At 52.6% G+C, this 14,961-nt stretch overlaps 2 protein-coding genes across 2 annotated transcripts; both read right to left on the bottom strand.

The window, feature by feature from the left end:
* Positions 1-2,010: 2,010 nt before the first annotated feature.
* On the bottom strand, positions 2,011-4,721 carry A1O1_06216 (uncharacterized protein; the record flags this gene model as incomplete). Its single annotated transcript, XM_007727095.1, has 3 exons — positions 2,011-2,375; positions 2,428-3,695; positions 3,745-4,721. The coding sequence occupies 3 exons, from the start codon at positions 4,719-4,721 to the stop codon at positions 2,011-2,013; spliced, it is 2,610 nt and encodes an 869-aa protein (XP_007725285.1).
* Positions 4,722-11,372: 6,651 nt separating this feature from the next.
* A1O1_06215 (uncharacterized protein) lies at positions 11,373-14,003 on the bottom strand (the record flags this gene model as incomplete). Its single annotated transcript, XM_007727094.1, has 6 exons — positions 11,373-11,469; positions 11,522-11,648; positions 11,696-11,930; positions 12,003-13,523; positions 13,577-13,672; positions 13,734-14,003. The coding sequence occupies 6 exons, from the start codon at positions 14,001-14,003 to the stop codon at positions 11,373-11,375; spliced, it is 2,346 nt and encodes a 781-aa protein (XP_007725284.1).
* Positions 14,004-14,961: the final 958 nt, after the last annotated feature.

The following is a 14,961-nucleotide window of genomic DNA, read 5'->3' as shown; positions in this document are numbered from 1 at the left end:
TATTAATAGCGCTGATCTTCAACAGCCAGGGTTAAGGGATCAGGGGGCCAATTCCAACGACTGGAAAAGATACCCGACTAACTCAGCGTAGCAACACCCTTGCCACCTAGGTACATAACTACTCTGTATCTACCTAAGGTAGCCACTCAACCACCGAATCATTCTACTAATCTACTCATGTACCTAAGGTACCTAACATACACAGGTAGGTACTTTATCTACCTACCGATCAGCAATTTGAATACTACCGAGGGCCCCGGGACGTCGCACGAAGGGAGTCTTTTCAGGGCTGACGTGGCCGGCGATATACAACAGAACTTGAAGCCTTGAAAGTCGGGACATTGTTCCCTGCAGGCACTACTGGTACCTCAGATCCTCCTTCTATCATATCAGCACGGGCATCATACCAGTAGTAGGGGCGACTGGGACCGGGACTGGCCGACCGGCTACAAGGGATAGGAAAGGCAGAGGAACTTTACTCACCCAGTCATTCACTCTACTTACCTTAGGTACCTTAGGCATCTCAGTACGTCCTGTGCTTGAAATAACAACAAAAGGGTCTCTCCACGCTCTCGGACTTTTAACCCATTGGAGCCCAGATCGTCGGGTCTGCTGATATACTACTGCCAGTCCCTTGCATCCAAAAGTTGAAGGGGTCTCTCTCTATTGCTACTACCGGGTATACCAGTCTTGCGCCACATACTGGACAGTTTCTCGGTCAACTACCGACCTAGGTACGTGGTAGCGACATGGGCCATAGCCTAGGTGCCTGCGTACACAGTACTATGTACGTACCTAGGAATGGTGTGATGTGAGGAGACGACAGGGGGGAAAGATGCCGCTTGGCCTGGGTGTGCTGGCAACCGCTATGCACCGCCACTTCTACAAGTTCAACAATCCATTGCCACTCAGGCTCATCCCTCCAAGTCTCCTGGGAGAACCGGATTCCAGACGTGACTGGCTTGTGAAGGACAACATTTCTCGGTTCAAAACGTTACTAGAGTCACTTGGGTTGAACCGTTGAAGCGGAAAACTTGAAGTTTGAGACTGTCGTCGCGTTGCATTGCATTGCATTCAAGCAGTTTTGATTGGTTTCTGCTCTTCACCCTGCAATCATATCTCCCAAACAGACTCGGACTGTCGTTCCTGCAGCACGCAGAGAGCGCTAGGACGAAGTCTGGGATTCTTGAGCCGTATATGCGCTCCCAACATCGACACTGCACCCAACATCCCAGTCTGCCACTATCCATTCAACTGCTCCGGCTGGTCAATCGTCCCGTCAATTACCAACTTTGCGGCCTTGCCTTGGCAAGACCAGCATTCACAACGTGTTCACCCCCTGTTTATGTCCCTGTCTCAGAAGAGGAGAAGAAGAAGAAGCACGGATCATGGTCTCAGACCGCGCGCAAGATGCGCGGACAAGTCGCCCGTGAAGAAGTAAAGAGAGAAACAAAAATGCGTAGGGTGTGTTACGCAATCAAGATTAGTCGATAGAATTGATAATGATGGCATATCCCCCCATCCAAGTCAACGGGGTATCGTGCTGCCTGCCAGAAAGGAAAAATTTCCGCTCTTCCCATGTGGGTATCTCGATAGGTCGTGTATATCGTCACAAACGAAACAGTAATAGTCGGACGTCGCTCAGAGACTCGTATATCATCCCGTCATTCGATCGTCCGTGTGCTGTACGAAACAAAGGAAAAGGTGGTGATGGTGAAAGCGCAGGAGCAAATGAATCCATCCAAGAATGTCCTCCTCCGGTTGTCGTCCAACTGTACACTCTCGAGGCAACCGACGAAGTCAATAGTATATATCAAGCTTCTGCGCCATTAAAGGTTATCGAATAGTTATGGTTCGGCTGGCCGTCTTTCTTTGACACTGCCAGACGGCTCCGAAGGTTGCCTCCCTCCAATATTAGTCCGTGTTCGTAAGGAAATAAAACCGATTGATGAAGCCAGGGGTATCTCATGCAATTTCAGGGTCGCGTCGTGGTGCTCAATGGTTGTAATATCAATAATTCAGCCACATCTCCAAGGGGTCGGACATCCAGCTTTCCGCAGGTGCCGTTGCGCTGTCGACCCTCACCTCGGTCATCGCTGTACGAACAGGTTCAGGTTTGACCGGCTGCTCGGATCGTAGTGGTGCAAATTCAACGATCATATCCTGTCCTTCGGGCAACTCTCGAACAACATCTTCATCCACAATGATGTGTAATCCTCGAGAATTGATGTGCGTCACCTGGGTCACTTGGTGAGGGTCAACTTGGAACTTGTCCGATATGCCGTTGATCAGGTCTCGGACAGATCGCTGCATCAGGTAGACTGCGCGATAGTAGTCCCTGCGTGAATCTTTCTGGCGCACATAAAAACATGCAACTATGTACCAGGTCAGCGCGAAATCTCATCAAAGGCACGAGAGGCAACTTACCGGGTCGGATGGGTTTCTCGACAGGTGGCTGATAACTGCTATCGACGTCCACCGCGAACAAATCTCTTTTGACCATCGCATCAGTCTCGGTCTTGGGGATCTTGACCGCTCGAGTCGGAGCGCCAGATGGAGCCGCCGGTTCCTTGTCGTGCTCGCTCTCGCCCTCCTCCTGTATGGCGGGTTGCTGCATGTCCGAAAATCTCCTCTTGGGCGAGGCCTGTGATGAATTTGAACTGGGCGAGGCTGCATTCGATGTCGGGGAGTCGGAGACACTCTGTCTCGACTCCCATGTATTGGTTCTGACGATTTCCTTCATGTCAGGGTCGTCCCCAGGTAGCTTGACAGGAAACAAGTCCGGATCGTCTTCTGGATCGCCACGCAGAAACAGAACGCTGACCGGTCTGGTCGACGAGAACATATCTTGCATGGTAACAAGCTTCATTTGCAGGTCTTCTTCGACCGAAAACTTGGCTCCATCGGCCTCCGAATCGACTGAAAATGTACGCTTGTGTTTCATCACTTTCCCAGGGCGCGACGTCGATGTCGACGTCAACGCCTTCACCATCGATCCACTCCTCCTCCTCTTTCCAGAATTGCCCAGACCAGCCTCAGCCTGCGCTATCTGTTGTTTGAGCTTGTCAATCGTCTTTTTAACGTGGGCCACGTCGTTCGAGAGCTTTCTTTCGGCACCATGGTCTCGGAAAAGTTTGACCTTCGAGAAACAGACTTCTGCTTCGTTGCTGGCCGTGGTTTGTGGAGTGACCAATTCGGTCTTCGCACAAAGTCGGACGGGAATACCCTTGACACCTTTAGAGTGGCTAAAATCCGTCGACAAAAAGTTGAATCGAATGGAGATAGAACAGTGGGGACCTCCACTGACCAGGCTGGGAACCCAGGTTACTGCGAACCCGTCGAAAGACGCCTTCTCAAGCTGGACCAGTGGCTTGCGTAGTTCGTCATCCCCGCCTTGATTAGGATCGACGTATTCCACAGCGAGAAGTCTGCCGCCTCGTTGGTGGGCCTCGTTTGAGCCGCGGCCTTCTTTCCAGAGTTGCCAACAGGCTCCTGGTCGGGCTCTCTGTTGCTCGTCCTCGAATGAAACACGAACGCAGGTGCGGTACTGAGGAGCGCTGTCTCGTGGCATGGGCGGAACCGTGTCCCAGATGGACATGGTGTATGCTTGACCTTTGTTGAGATAAGTGATGGGGATCTCGTCTGCATGCCGAACCATGGCGGTCGGAGCATTTAAAGTGGTGTGAAATCGTAATCTAACAGTCATGTTAGCCAATGCGTGCTATGGAGCTGGATCGTACTGACTTGTCTCCCAACGGCACATCTGCAAGCCCCATTGTCCCGGACATGGCTTGTGAAATGGCCGCATTCATGGGAGGTCGTTCCATGCCAAACTCGGCCTGATTCGGGGTCGTCTTGTGCGGACTATCGTCCATTGCCACATAACCCGAGTCCTGATGCTGGAGGAACTGTTGAGGCGCAAAGCTCTGTGGTTGCTGCGCAATAACGGAGACTTGCGGTTGCGCCGGCTGAAAGGCATCCTGGAACGGATGAGGTTGGTGTAAGAAATGGGGGTTGAAATGTTGGAGATGCATTAGAGGATCGTGCGCATGCATGGCCTGCACTGAGTGAGGCAACGATAACGGCGTATTCATTCCCATTCCAGGGGTGTGAAGGTCGCCCGCTTGGGGGTGGTAGAGCGTGCTATAGCCTCCAGGGGTCGGCGTATACAGGTAGCCAGGAGGTTGATTTGCGAAGGCCGAGAAGGCGAAAGAGTTGGGATCCATGAGGGAAGGAGTGAATCTCCAGCCGTCAGCGAAGTGTTTGGGTGTCGCATCCTGCGGTTCTTTGACCTCAGGCTGACTATCGAATGCGCTGGAGAAATAGTCAGCGCGATGCCCTCCTTGGTCGGGCTCCTCAGAGGAGTGATAGGTCGGCGACATTGTTGAAGAATGTTGACATGTAGCGCTGGTTGAGAGGAGAGGAAGACGAGATGAAGTAAGACTGTCGGAGACGTACCGTTGAGCTGTCGAGGGTTCATCCACAATAGCCTCGCTTAGGACTGATGATCTGCGAGCAGGGCCTTCGTCACTCGGTCCAGCTGATGAGGATGATCCAGGCCCGACTTCGGGAAAAGACTCCTTGAAGGCCGCGTACAACGCTTCGTCGGGCTTCTGAGAAGTGCGTCTGCGAGCAAGTTGACGGTTAGCGTCCCGGACGGTCGAGTCGGGGGGAAAGGAATACAGATCAGAGGGCAAGAAGACGAACCGATTGCGAAACATTTGCGCCGGAGACTGTGTCTCAGGCTGCAGGCTCTCGAGAGAACGGGGTCAAATCAACGACATGAGGCCTTTGAATGGTCGGACGGTGTAATGGTAGTTGAGGCTGCGCGCATCGACGGATGGCTTAGAGAGGTGGACGAGATCGAGTAAAGGAGGCCAGGATGCTTTCGAAGTTCGAGAGTTGCTGCGCCTTACTGCGATTGCGCGTAATGTGAGGTGTGGCCGGGTCTATGTAGGCCGTCTTTGCTCTGTTCGGTATGGATTCTCTTTACGTGTCGGAGCAAGCAATATGAGGACGGAGGACAGAGGTCAAAGGATCGACGTTCTCGCTTGGGGTACACTTCAATTGAGAGAGATCGAGGTTGAGATATGAGGTGAGGTAGGCAGGGCGTTGGACGCATCCGCGTTACTGCTAGGAGTAGTACAGGGACCGGGGTGGGATGCTGGTGGCCATGGGCTTTGGGTGGCAGCATTTAACATTTCATAGTAGGATAGTAACAAGATTAGCCCATCACTAGATTGGGGGGGTCACGGCTGCAAGGATGGTGAAGCAAGAGTGGATTAGAATGGGAGGATGGGTGACAGCAGATGGAGATGGAGGATGAGATGTGTATGGAGTGGCGTGGCGTCGACCCATCGATCGGAAGTAGTTTGAAGCATCGATGCACTGCAGTGGCATTCGTCCCAGCGCAGCGCAGGCAGCGGAGACTCTGGTCAAGAAGGAAGTCTCTCACCACTAACCCATGCTTAAAGATACCTCGTACTAGCTACGGTGGGCAAGACACAGGCGGTATTTGTGGGATTGTTAGGATTGTACTCCGTTCGTTGTTTACTGATTGATTGCTGGATTAGCCTGGAGCCTACCGGAAAACTGTGAAAGCCTCAGCTGCCCAGGGCCGGGGTCAGGGAACCTCGTCTAGCTGAGCCACGCCTGGAATTAATGCCCGGGGGTGATGGAGCCTCCCCATTGGAGAGTGTGATGGAGCGGCCTGGTGGAGGACTTTTAGGCTAGTCACCCAGCCGTGGCGTCGAGCAGAGGCCTGGAGTTTCACTGGACAGCATGAGTGGCCCCCGGTCAGGCGACGTGGCTGGCACACTCGTACGGGGACTTTTCTCAGTGGCTCACTACACTGGACCCGTAGAGGAATGATACGTACTCTGTCGGCACTGCACCTAAGAGCAAGTGTAGGTACTACGGCGGTACCCCATCCCCCGTCCGTCTCAGACATGCCTCTTTGGTGCTTGTTGGTCTCTGTTCCTCTCCTTGCAAGCCGGGCTCATCCCTGACCAGACAGCGGGCAACAGTGTGCCGTACCTGTAACAGGCATCTCCTCCTTCGCATCACTTCCTCATGCAGTCTTTTGATACTGCGGCGTCCCCCAGGGCCCAGGCAGTCAATCGCCGTGATCGACAGAAGCACAGCCACGCGTCTCTCGAGGTTAGGCTTCAATCCCATCGACAGGACTGTTGAGACTCACGCCAGTGGAAAAGTAACTACTAGTAGTTACAACGAGTCATAGTAGGAGTGGGAACTGTGGCTTCTCAGTGGCAAAATAGGTGTGGCATCTGTGGCATCTGTGGCGACCACGCCTAACTCTGTAAAAGGGGGCTCCCTAGGCCCTAAGCCCGGAAACATCAACCTAACGAACCCAGTGCCATCTACGTAAATACCTAACTGACACTGCCTGTGTCTGTGTGTCTGCCTTTCTCCGCAGCGGCCCCAAGCGCCAATTGCCGGCCCATCTGTGGCTTGACTTTTCTTCACTCCTAGTCCTCCACCCAAACTCGTCTCCCCCCTCGCCCCTTACGAAAGTTCAACAGGCCTCTGCCCTTGATCCCGTCACTCTCATCTTATCCTTCGCATCGACAATTTCTCAATTTCCCATCCCTCTCTCTCGACCGGCACTTCCATGGCTGGGTGAAACAATCCGCACAATATCCACCGCAAGCCACGATCCTTTCTCCCGCAGCCAGCAGCATACGCCGTGTACCGGACACCGTACAGTCGTTCGGCAATTGGGCGATGGGTTATCTCTCTTACGGGTCCCTGGTTTCTCCATACCCAAACTACTACGTACTGTCGTCTAGAGAATGGTACGCTACTGCTACTGCTACTGCTACTGCTCACTTCTATCTTAGCACCAATCGTCCACACGTGTCGCCTGAGACCTTGAGAATATTTTACCGTCACTTCGCTGTCGATCAATCGTCCCTCTTCGTTCCGTGCAGCCGCCTGCGCCAATGGCCGGCCGCAATGTCATCTCACACAGGCCAACACTTGACTCGATTAAGTAGCAATTCGCTCCATCGCTTTTCGGAGGCAGATCCTCCCTGTACTGTGACGTGACGCGTACGCAGCTAGCACATCGTGCACAGCGAAGACTATAGGATCGAGAAATAGGACACCTACCGGCGACTCTCTGGCTAATTGGTTGCGAAGATCATCAAGAGCGTGGCACTTGGTTGATAATGACAGTGGTCGCCATCTTGACCGACACCGCATCAGAGAGTCACCCGACACCGTCAATCCCTATAGCCTATGGGGATAGCGCAGACCAATAATGATACGCCCAGCGCCGAATGGTACCATCTCTAAACATAGACACCGTCCTTCACACACCAGGCTGCACCGCAGATTCCCTCACGATGCTACACGAGCCATTACATCATGCCCTATGCCCATCACACATCGCCAGCCGTTTTGTCTGTGAGCCCCTTGGAAGATGAAACACTCCGGGTGCAACGAATAGAGATGGGCACGTTGGTCAACTGACCCCTTGATAATCTCACATCTTTCGGCATTGCCTTTCACGTGGCAATCTTGATCATTCTTCCTGTGTCGTTGCACCAATCAGCAAGCTACTCTGCTGAGGTTCGACGGGATCATACTGGGCCTCGTATAGGCCGCTCTCCACGCCGTCCACGGCGCACTGGCGACCAAGTGACCAGAGAACCACCCCCCTGCCTGCCGGACCGGTCGGTGACCCGGTGGACCTCGAGCAAGCAGAGCCCAGCGATATCAGCCTTAGCGCTCGAATAAATGAAGGCATGCCTCATTGGGCGTGTCTTGAGGGAAATTCAGTCCTCCATCGGCTACGGACAAGTCGTAAGGGTCGGACAACCCGCTCTCAGAGGATGGCCCATAGCGCGGCATTGACCAGGCACCGGGCGAATTGGCGGACCCCGGTAATCTCGATTCGAGACATTTGGAACGCGGATGGAACGAATTTCAACGGGAGCAACGGCGCCTGGGACCCACGAGGCGCACGGTCGGAAAGCACACCCAATAATGGACCAGCATCACCGGCAAGCCACAGACCAGACGAGCTGTGGCACAGATGGCCCTCGCCTACAGAGTGGGCTTGACGGGACGGTGGACACTTCCAGCTCGGTTGATTCGATCCCGTGCCGCAAGCCCAGAGGAACATGCAAATTGCTCGGGCCCTCAGCCATGTCGTCGGAATGCTAATTGCGCAGGGGAGCTTTGAAGGTAGTGTACCTTCACCATGCCATGTCTGTCGTCCCAGACCGTCCATCTCAACCGCTCAAAGGGGCACGGCAAGCCGCCGTTGTTATCGCTGCAACAGTATTCGGGACAATTCTTTTCCTCTTAATGGCTTGGGGAGATTGGTATCCGTGATGGGAAGCATGAAATTCCTCATTCTGCGCCAGCATCAGGGTCCTAGCCTGAGGGTAACGTCAGTATCTTTGGGCCCGTGACAACAAATTTGCCGGGGCACCTTGCTTCCAAGCGCCAACTTCGCGCCGACTACTCTCCCATAGTGTTTACGATCGCAAAGAGAATTTCCGATCATGCCAAACCGATGGTCCGCAACGCTTTCTCAGTAAATCTCATACGCGCCAGCACGCGGGACCAAAAGAAAGTTTGAGCCGGGTTGCCCGCAGCCCACTCCGGAGACAGAACTGTTCTCCTCACACGGATCCGGCTCGCCGAAGAGTTCGTTCACAAAAGTTCAAGTTCCCACCAAAAGTGCCACACTTGAAACCGCCACAGTCACTGCGCCACAGTCAGCGACGATCATTCCCGTTGTGGGGTTAGTCATGGGTCTTTTGTTGAAATCTGTGGCTTGAAAGCGAAAAGTTGATCCATACTCGCCATTGACAGTAGGCAGGACAGACGGACGACCCGATCAAGGATTCATGATTTGGTTCAAAGCCTGTTCAACACGGCGGTCTAGAAGCTGTCGGCAGCAGGAGACAGCAGTAAGTAAGACGCTGATCTTTGCACCCCCCTTTTCCTTTTCCAAGACTTGGTAGGTCGAAGAATGAGGACACTGACGAGATGGGTGTCAACCGGTATGGATACTTTGCCTGGATACAGAAAAATCCGATTCGCCCACCGACGAAAGAATGAGAGCGGCCCTCCCACCGACGGCATTTCTAGGTTCCTGAAAAAGCAGGTGGACAACCATACTATTGACTACTAGTTTACTGCCGTCGTGGGTTTGCAAAGAACGTACTCTACCCATACGCCTCGGGCGCGCTTCAGTGTGGCGCCTGTTGCAAACTCTTCAAAATGTCATACGACTTTTTGAAAAGGCTGAAGAGAGTTATTCTCTGTCTCAAACCTACAGGGAGTGTCAGTCAATGCCTTGCCCGTCCGGACCAGGTATGCGGTGACTGCTGACCCCCTGCAACCTTAATAAATCCTATACAGCGAGATTATGGCATACCCACCATGACCAGCGTTGAGAGTGACCGCTCACCGACAAGCAATCCGGACAAGGCCCTTTCTCGTGCTCCTTGTGATTTTGACCTGCGCACAGATGATGTCCCCACTCAAGAGATGAGAGAAATATACATTCAGAGATTCCATATTGGGATTCGATCACGCTGGTACTATCGATATACACGAGCAAACTCTGATTAGGAGCAGAAAGAGAAGAAGAGATAAAAAAAAACACACTTCGAGCATGCGGCAAACCACTGGCACAAGCATGAGGACGTGAAAGGAATTCCACACTTCTACCTCACAGAAATCTGGACTTGCTGCTCAAGAGATGGATATATAACCCAGCTTCTGTTTGCCTTGCTTTGCTGTGGGACTGGCTTTACTGGCCTTTGCCGGGCAGGCTGGCCGGCAGGTAATGTTGGCAGATCATGGAAGAGAGTCGTCGCATGGAGGTATCTGTTGTCGATGCCTACTCCTGTGAGACATCAGTTCTTTATCTGCCTTCGTCTGGTGGGTAATGGTATATTGTTGCTGTGTTACAACATGTGAGTTCAGGCAGTATCTTTTGGCACAAGAAGCACACACTCGGCCCATTGGACCGCCTCTCCTAATCTATATGTCTTCCCATTTCAAAGTACTTTACATCTGCATCACATACCTGGCACATGAACCTGTCTGTACTTTTAGTATTTACTTTAATATGGATCTCATCTGGGAATCTGAATCTCAACCTCAACCTGAACCCGAATCCACTCAACCATGATTCCGAGCCCTGCGTAAGTCGTCGCGATTCCATTCTCTCCTTGAAAAGGTTCGCAGATCAGGAAAAGACACCAAATGTCTAGTCTTGGATCCAGAATCCAAGGTCGAATCCAAAGTCGAGTCTGGACACATACTGCGTACTACGGTACTAGTAGTAGAGTCATTGTCTTGCCACGCCACACCACAAAAAGTGAGTATCAGGTCCATCCAGCGTTTGAAGCCACCGCATCCAATGCATATAGGATTCTAGATTTATAGAATCCAGGTCATAAAAGAGGAGAGGACAGCACCCACTGTATATATATTCATCTCTCTCTCGCTCTGTATGCCTTACATCTCATACCGGCGTATCAGACAAAACTCCCGTGCAAGACAGAAAGAAGAAAGAGACCCAGCGGGTACCGGGTGATACAGTCTTGTGAAGACACACTTTGTCTGCCAAACCACTTAGAGTAACTTCCTTCATTACCTGAGAGTCGACAACCGCCGGAAAGTATTTTGCTTGGGAGCTGGGGAACAGGATATTGTGGTAAAGAGCATGGGAACCCAAGATACTTGATAGCGAAGCCTTTGTCTCTGGCAGCCATCCCCGTAATACAATTCTTGTTCATTGCCCTCATTTCCCATTACTTCCTACCTATACCTAATATCGCCCGTTTCTCGGTATTCGCTTCTAGAGCTGCGTCGTCCAGCGAGGCCAGATGAACCGCGCGACCACCACAGCCATGGCCCATGCGGACGGCGCGGCGTCGCGATGCGGCTGCTCCTCTGTTTTCGGAATATTATGTACAAGCTTGACTGTCTGTGCGCGCTCACAAGATGCTGGGAATTGCTTTCTATTTTCCTCAACCATGGCATTGGATCAACGTCACCCGTCTCACCCGTCTCAATTATTGCAGGATCGATGATTCGATGCCCTCTTCTGCGCGTCGTTTCTTTTATGCTTCCCTTGCCGTATTCATATGCGTGTGGCTGATCCTGGCACCCTTGCAGTGCCGTCCGAAGAGAAGGATGTAATAACATTATTTCGCTTTATGTTGTTGTTGACCTGATCGGTACAGCTGACCTCAGCTGTAGTGATTGCCGTCTGTATTAGAAAATGCTGCAAGTCGCAAGTACTCCAATCATGGACAATTGCGTCCACGGCAAGTGTTCGAATTTGGATGCGTGTCGGAGAGATCCGTGATCGAGGATTATTACCGGGTGATGATGATTTGGAAACCGTCCACCCACGCGCCGCAAGATCCCGCAATGCCAGCGAGACTGTAACCACGAGGCACCATCAAAGTGTGCCTGATGTCCCGTTAGAGCATAGAAACAAACATGTGCAGATGTAATCACTTACCCAGAGCCCCCTTTTGCATTGCCAAAGACCCCGGATCTTCGACCAGTACTCGTCAAGATTTCCACGCCGTCGATCCAAAGACCAGCTCGCACATAGAACCCGAGAATGGTTTCCCCTCGACGTGTATCTGCGAATATCAGCTCCGAAGAGACGCTAGATTGGTCTTCCGCTTACCGAGAGGGAATTCATCGCCGCCAGGCTTACCGCCTCTTTTCCCGAAAAGCTGACTATGCCCGTCTTCATAGCAGAATTCGATGCCATCTAGTGCGTATCCATGATACACTCTAACCGATGTGAGGAGTTTTGTTTGGAGGTTGGCACAGTCCAGTATCACTTCTTCCGGCTGCGATCCCTCCAACGCAGAGTGGCCCAGTCTTTTGCCCTTGAATCCCAGTCGCGTATCGAACGACTTGCCCAACTTCATCACATTGTTATATACATTCAGAGTCAGGCCTTCGTCACGCTTGGGGGCCTGCCTGACTGGCGGTAGGTTGACGATGTTCTTCTTGGACAGCAAATCATCCAGGTCCTCAATCTTTTCATTCCGTGAGCCGCCGGAGAAGACAACGAGCGACAATTTGGCCTTCCTCTTCTCTTCGGGGAGACGAGCTCGAAGGTCACTGTCGACTAATGTCACCTGTCTAGGGATGCCGCTCAGTCGAGGGTCGGCATTGTTGAAGTCGATCCAGTGCCGGCACAGGTCGTCTCCTTCAGTCCAGATTTCGATGAAAGAAATCCCCGTCGCAGCTGAACAAATGACCCGCCCATTGCCAACTGGGAAATACTGGATGCTGTCATCTGGCGACAGAGGTTCGTCACTGGGGAGCTTGAAGCAAGGGTGATGTCGGAATCGAAGAACATCTAGGCGGTGCCAGCCGCATTCATCCTCCTGGCGACAAACTTTGAGCCCAGGAGACTTGGTCCTGATCGAAGGCGATTCCCGGATTGAAAATGTGCGATTGAGGCGCACATAGTCTCTTAGCATAACTCCACTTTCTTGGTGAGGGCAACCAAACAAGTGGCCGACTTCGTGGAGGTGCGCGCCGATTCCGATGTTTGCAGCTTCCCAACTGCTGCCTGACTCGTTGCAGTCATTGGCGACAAACTTGGTGTCGGTTGGGGTGCAATCTGTAAAAGCTGGCACCACTTCTTCGATGCATGATGGGTAGCTCTGAAGCGCGTGGGAGCCAAAAATGGCGAGACCAAGGTCATCCCCCGTACCCCCTAATGCAGCATGGCCAGTGATCGTCCCCACCGCGGGATCCCAGTGGGCGTCGAGCAAAAGACAAGCAACGTACTGCTTCTGGCCTGGTTTGATGTTGAAGTACTTCTTGACTGCATCCGCGGCGATCGAATAGAGTTCCCCTTTCTTTGAAGCCGGCCCGTACTGTTGGGCATACTGTAGATCGCGTAACTCTGCAGTGGTCTTGTCCGATCGTACCACATGTACCCTGGTCTCGTTTTTCATCCGGCCCGTTTCCCAATCACGCATGGATAGTGTTCCCGTCTGCCATTCTTCTTCGAATCGGAAGCATCGCCGTCCGAATTTGTGCCTGTACATTTGTTCGGCCGTGAATGCCTGCCAAAGATGAGCCGCCATCCGGAACTTCCGAATCGCCATGTCAAGATTATTGCCTTCAGTCTCTATGCGCTGGGGAACGGCGTCGTATGTGCACGGCGAGTCCCTGCCGGCAAGAATGACCAACTGTAAAGGCGGCGCACTGTTCAATGGTAGGTAGTTCAACATCATATAAGAGGAGTGCATCGTAGGAGCAGAACCGTTACTAACGGAGCTCAACTTGGGCGAGGTGAAGTCAAGTCGTATCTTATTCCATCCAGGCGAGAGATAAACCAAGGCTTTGAAGCAAGATTCGGATACTGGCCAATTGGTTGGTGGAAACGATTGCCCGTCCTTGTCGTGGTGAACAGTCAAATTACCGTCAATCGCCTTTTGACTGGGGTCTCCAACTTCTCCGTAAACCGACAGCACCTTGTTATAGACCTGGATGTCCTTTGTAAGTTGTGGCCCAGACTAGTGCTCATGTTTTGACATACCACTGAGTTGTCCAGGATAGAGGTGACTTTCGGCGCAAAAGCCGAAGTGGCCATTGGAGTCCGCATTGTGCCATTCGAGCCAGAAGGAGACAGTGTCTGAAAGATGTCAATGTTTCTGCAAAATATTTTTCCGTCTCTTTCTAGGACATATCCTTACCATCATGCTATTCCGATTTGAACTCTGCACCATGACGTTGGGCCGCTGGGGCGCCGGCGGAGGGGTATCGCCATTGGGCTTCGGCGTGGCCTGAACGTTGGATGCTGAGCCATTGGTATGGTAGGTGGAAGGTGGAGTGGTGCTTCCCAGGGCGGAGTTCAAGGTAGAGGAAGACTTTGTCGTCTGGACGGTGCCATTGGATTCGGTTGAGGAATCGGAGGTTCGAAAGCTAGCCTTTGATCGCCTGCGCAAATCTTTAAAGAAGGGCATGGCCGACAAAACGAATGGAGGTTTCTGTGGTTATGACCCGGGCATTGAGATATGAGCAGTGGCGCGGGATGAGCTCGACAGTGCAACCAGGGATGTCGCGGAAGGATTGAATGTAACGACCGCAGGTACATGCATGTGCGATGAAGCTTGTCCGGGGTGACAATTGGCCGACCAAGGGGAGTACAGCAGGTCGTTGGGTGGTTTCGCAACCTTGATAGACAGCAAACGAGTGACGGAGAGGATGAGGATGCAAGGGAGATGTGAAGATTAGAGGCGTAGGCTGTTCGCAGTGAGGTCTGTCACTATACTGAGCGACGACGAGCAGGTGCTATGGTGCTACGGTGCGGTGGATGAGCGCGGACTTCTACAACACCCAACTCCCACCGATTGGTTTGATCCCGCTCGACCTCTTCCTCTTCAGATAGTGCGCGGGACAGCAGCAGCTCTTCCTCCACTGTGCACTCAACAGATTGGTGCTTGACCGACACTGGCGAGACATGCTCCTCTCCCAGCTCAACCTAATCGCCCGCAGAGATAAAGAGGTTCCTGGAGCCCCTGTAGCATTGAGGTTCAGCCCGCCCGTTAAACCGCTTGTGGGTTGGCGCTCGGAGGCTCGTAGCCATCGGGGTGCCTAGAGTGCACGCATTTTGTGGGCGGGAGGCCCAAGGGAGAGAGCAATGACGCAGCCAGTGGCGCCCCTTGCGCCCCACGGAGCTTATGGTTGGGCACGCCGATTTCATATCCATCATCCTAGGTGTTCCGCTCTGCAGATTTCAACGACACAACGTAGCATATCACAGGTAAAGTACATACATTAGTATGCCTCGGTGTGTGGCGCTTATCTTTTCCGACCAGCTCATCTGCAACCTGAAACAGCATTAATCGGGACAGGGCTTAGAGCTTTGGCAACAATCCGCCATTGATCAGCTGAAGTCTTATGCGCACGTTATCGGCTCAC

The sequence above is a fragment of the Capronia coronata genome (assembly GCF_000585585.1).
Source record: "Capronia coronata CBS 617.96 chromosome Unknown acBCG-supercont1.5, whole genome shotgun sequence".
NCBI lineage: Eukaryota > Fungi > Ascomycota > Eurotiomycetes > Chaetothyriales > Herpotrichiellaceae > Capronia > Capronia coronata.
The sequence above is the reverse complement of the archived record's forward strand: the minus strand, read 5'-3'. Positions and strand labels throughout refer to the sequence as shown.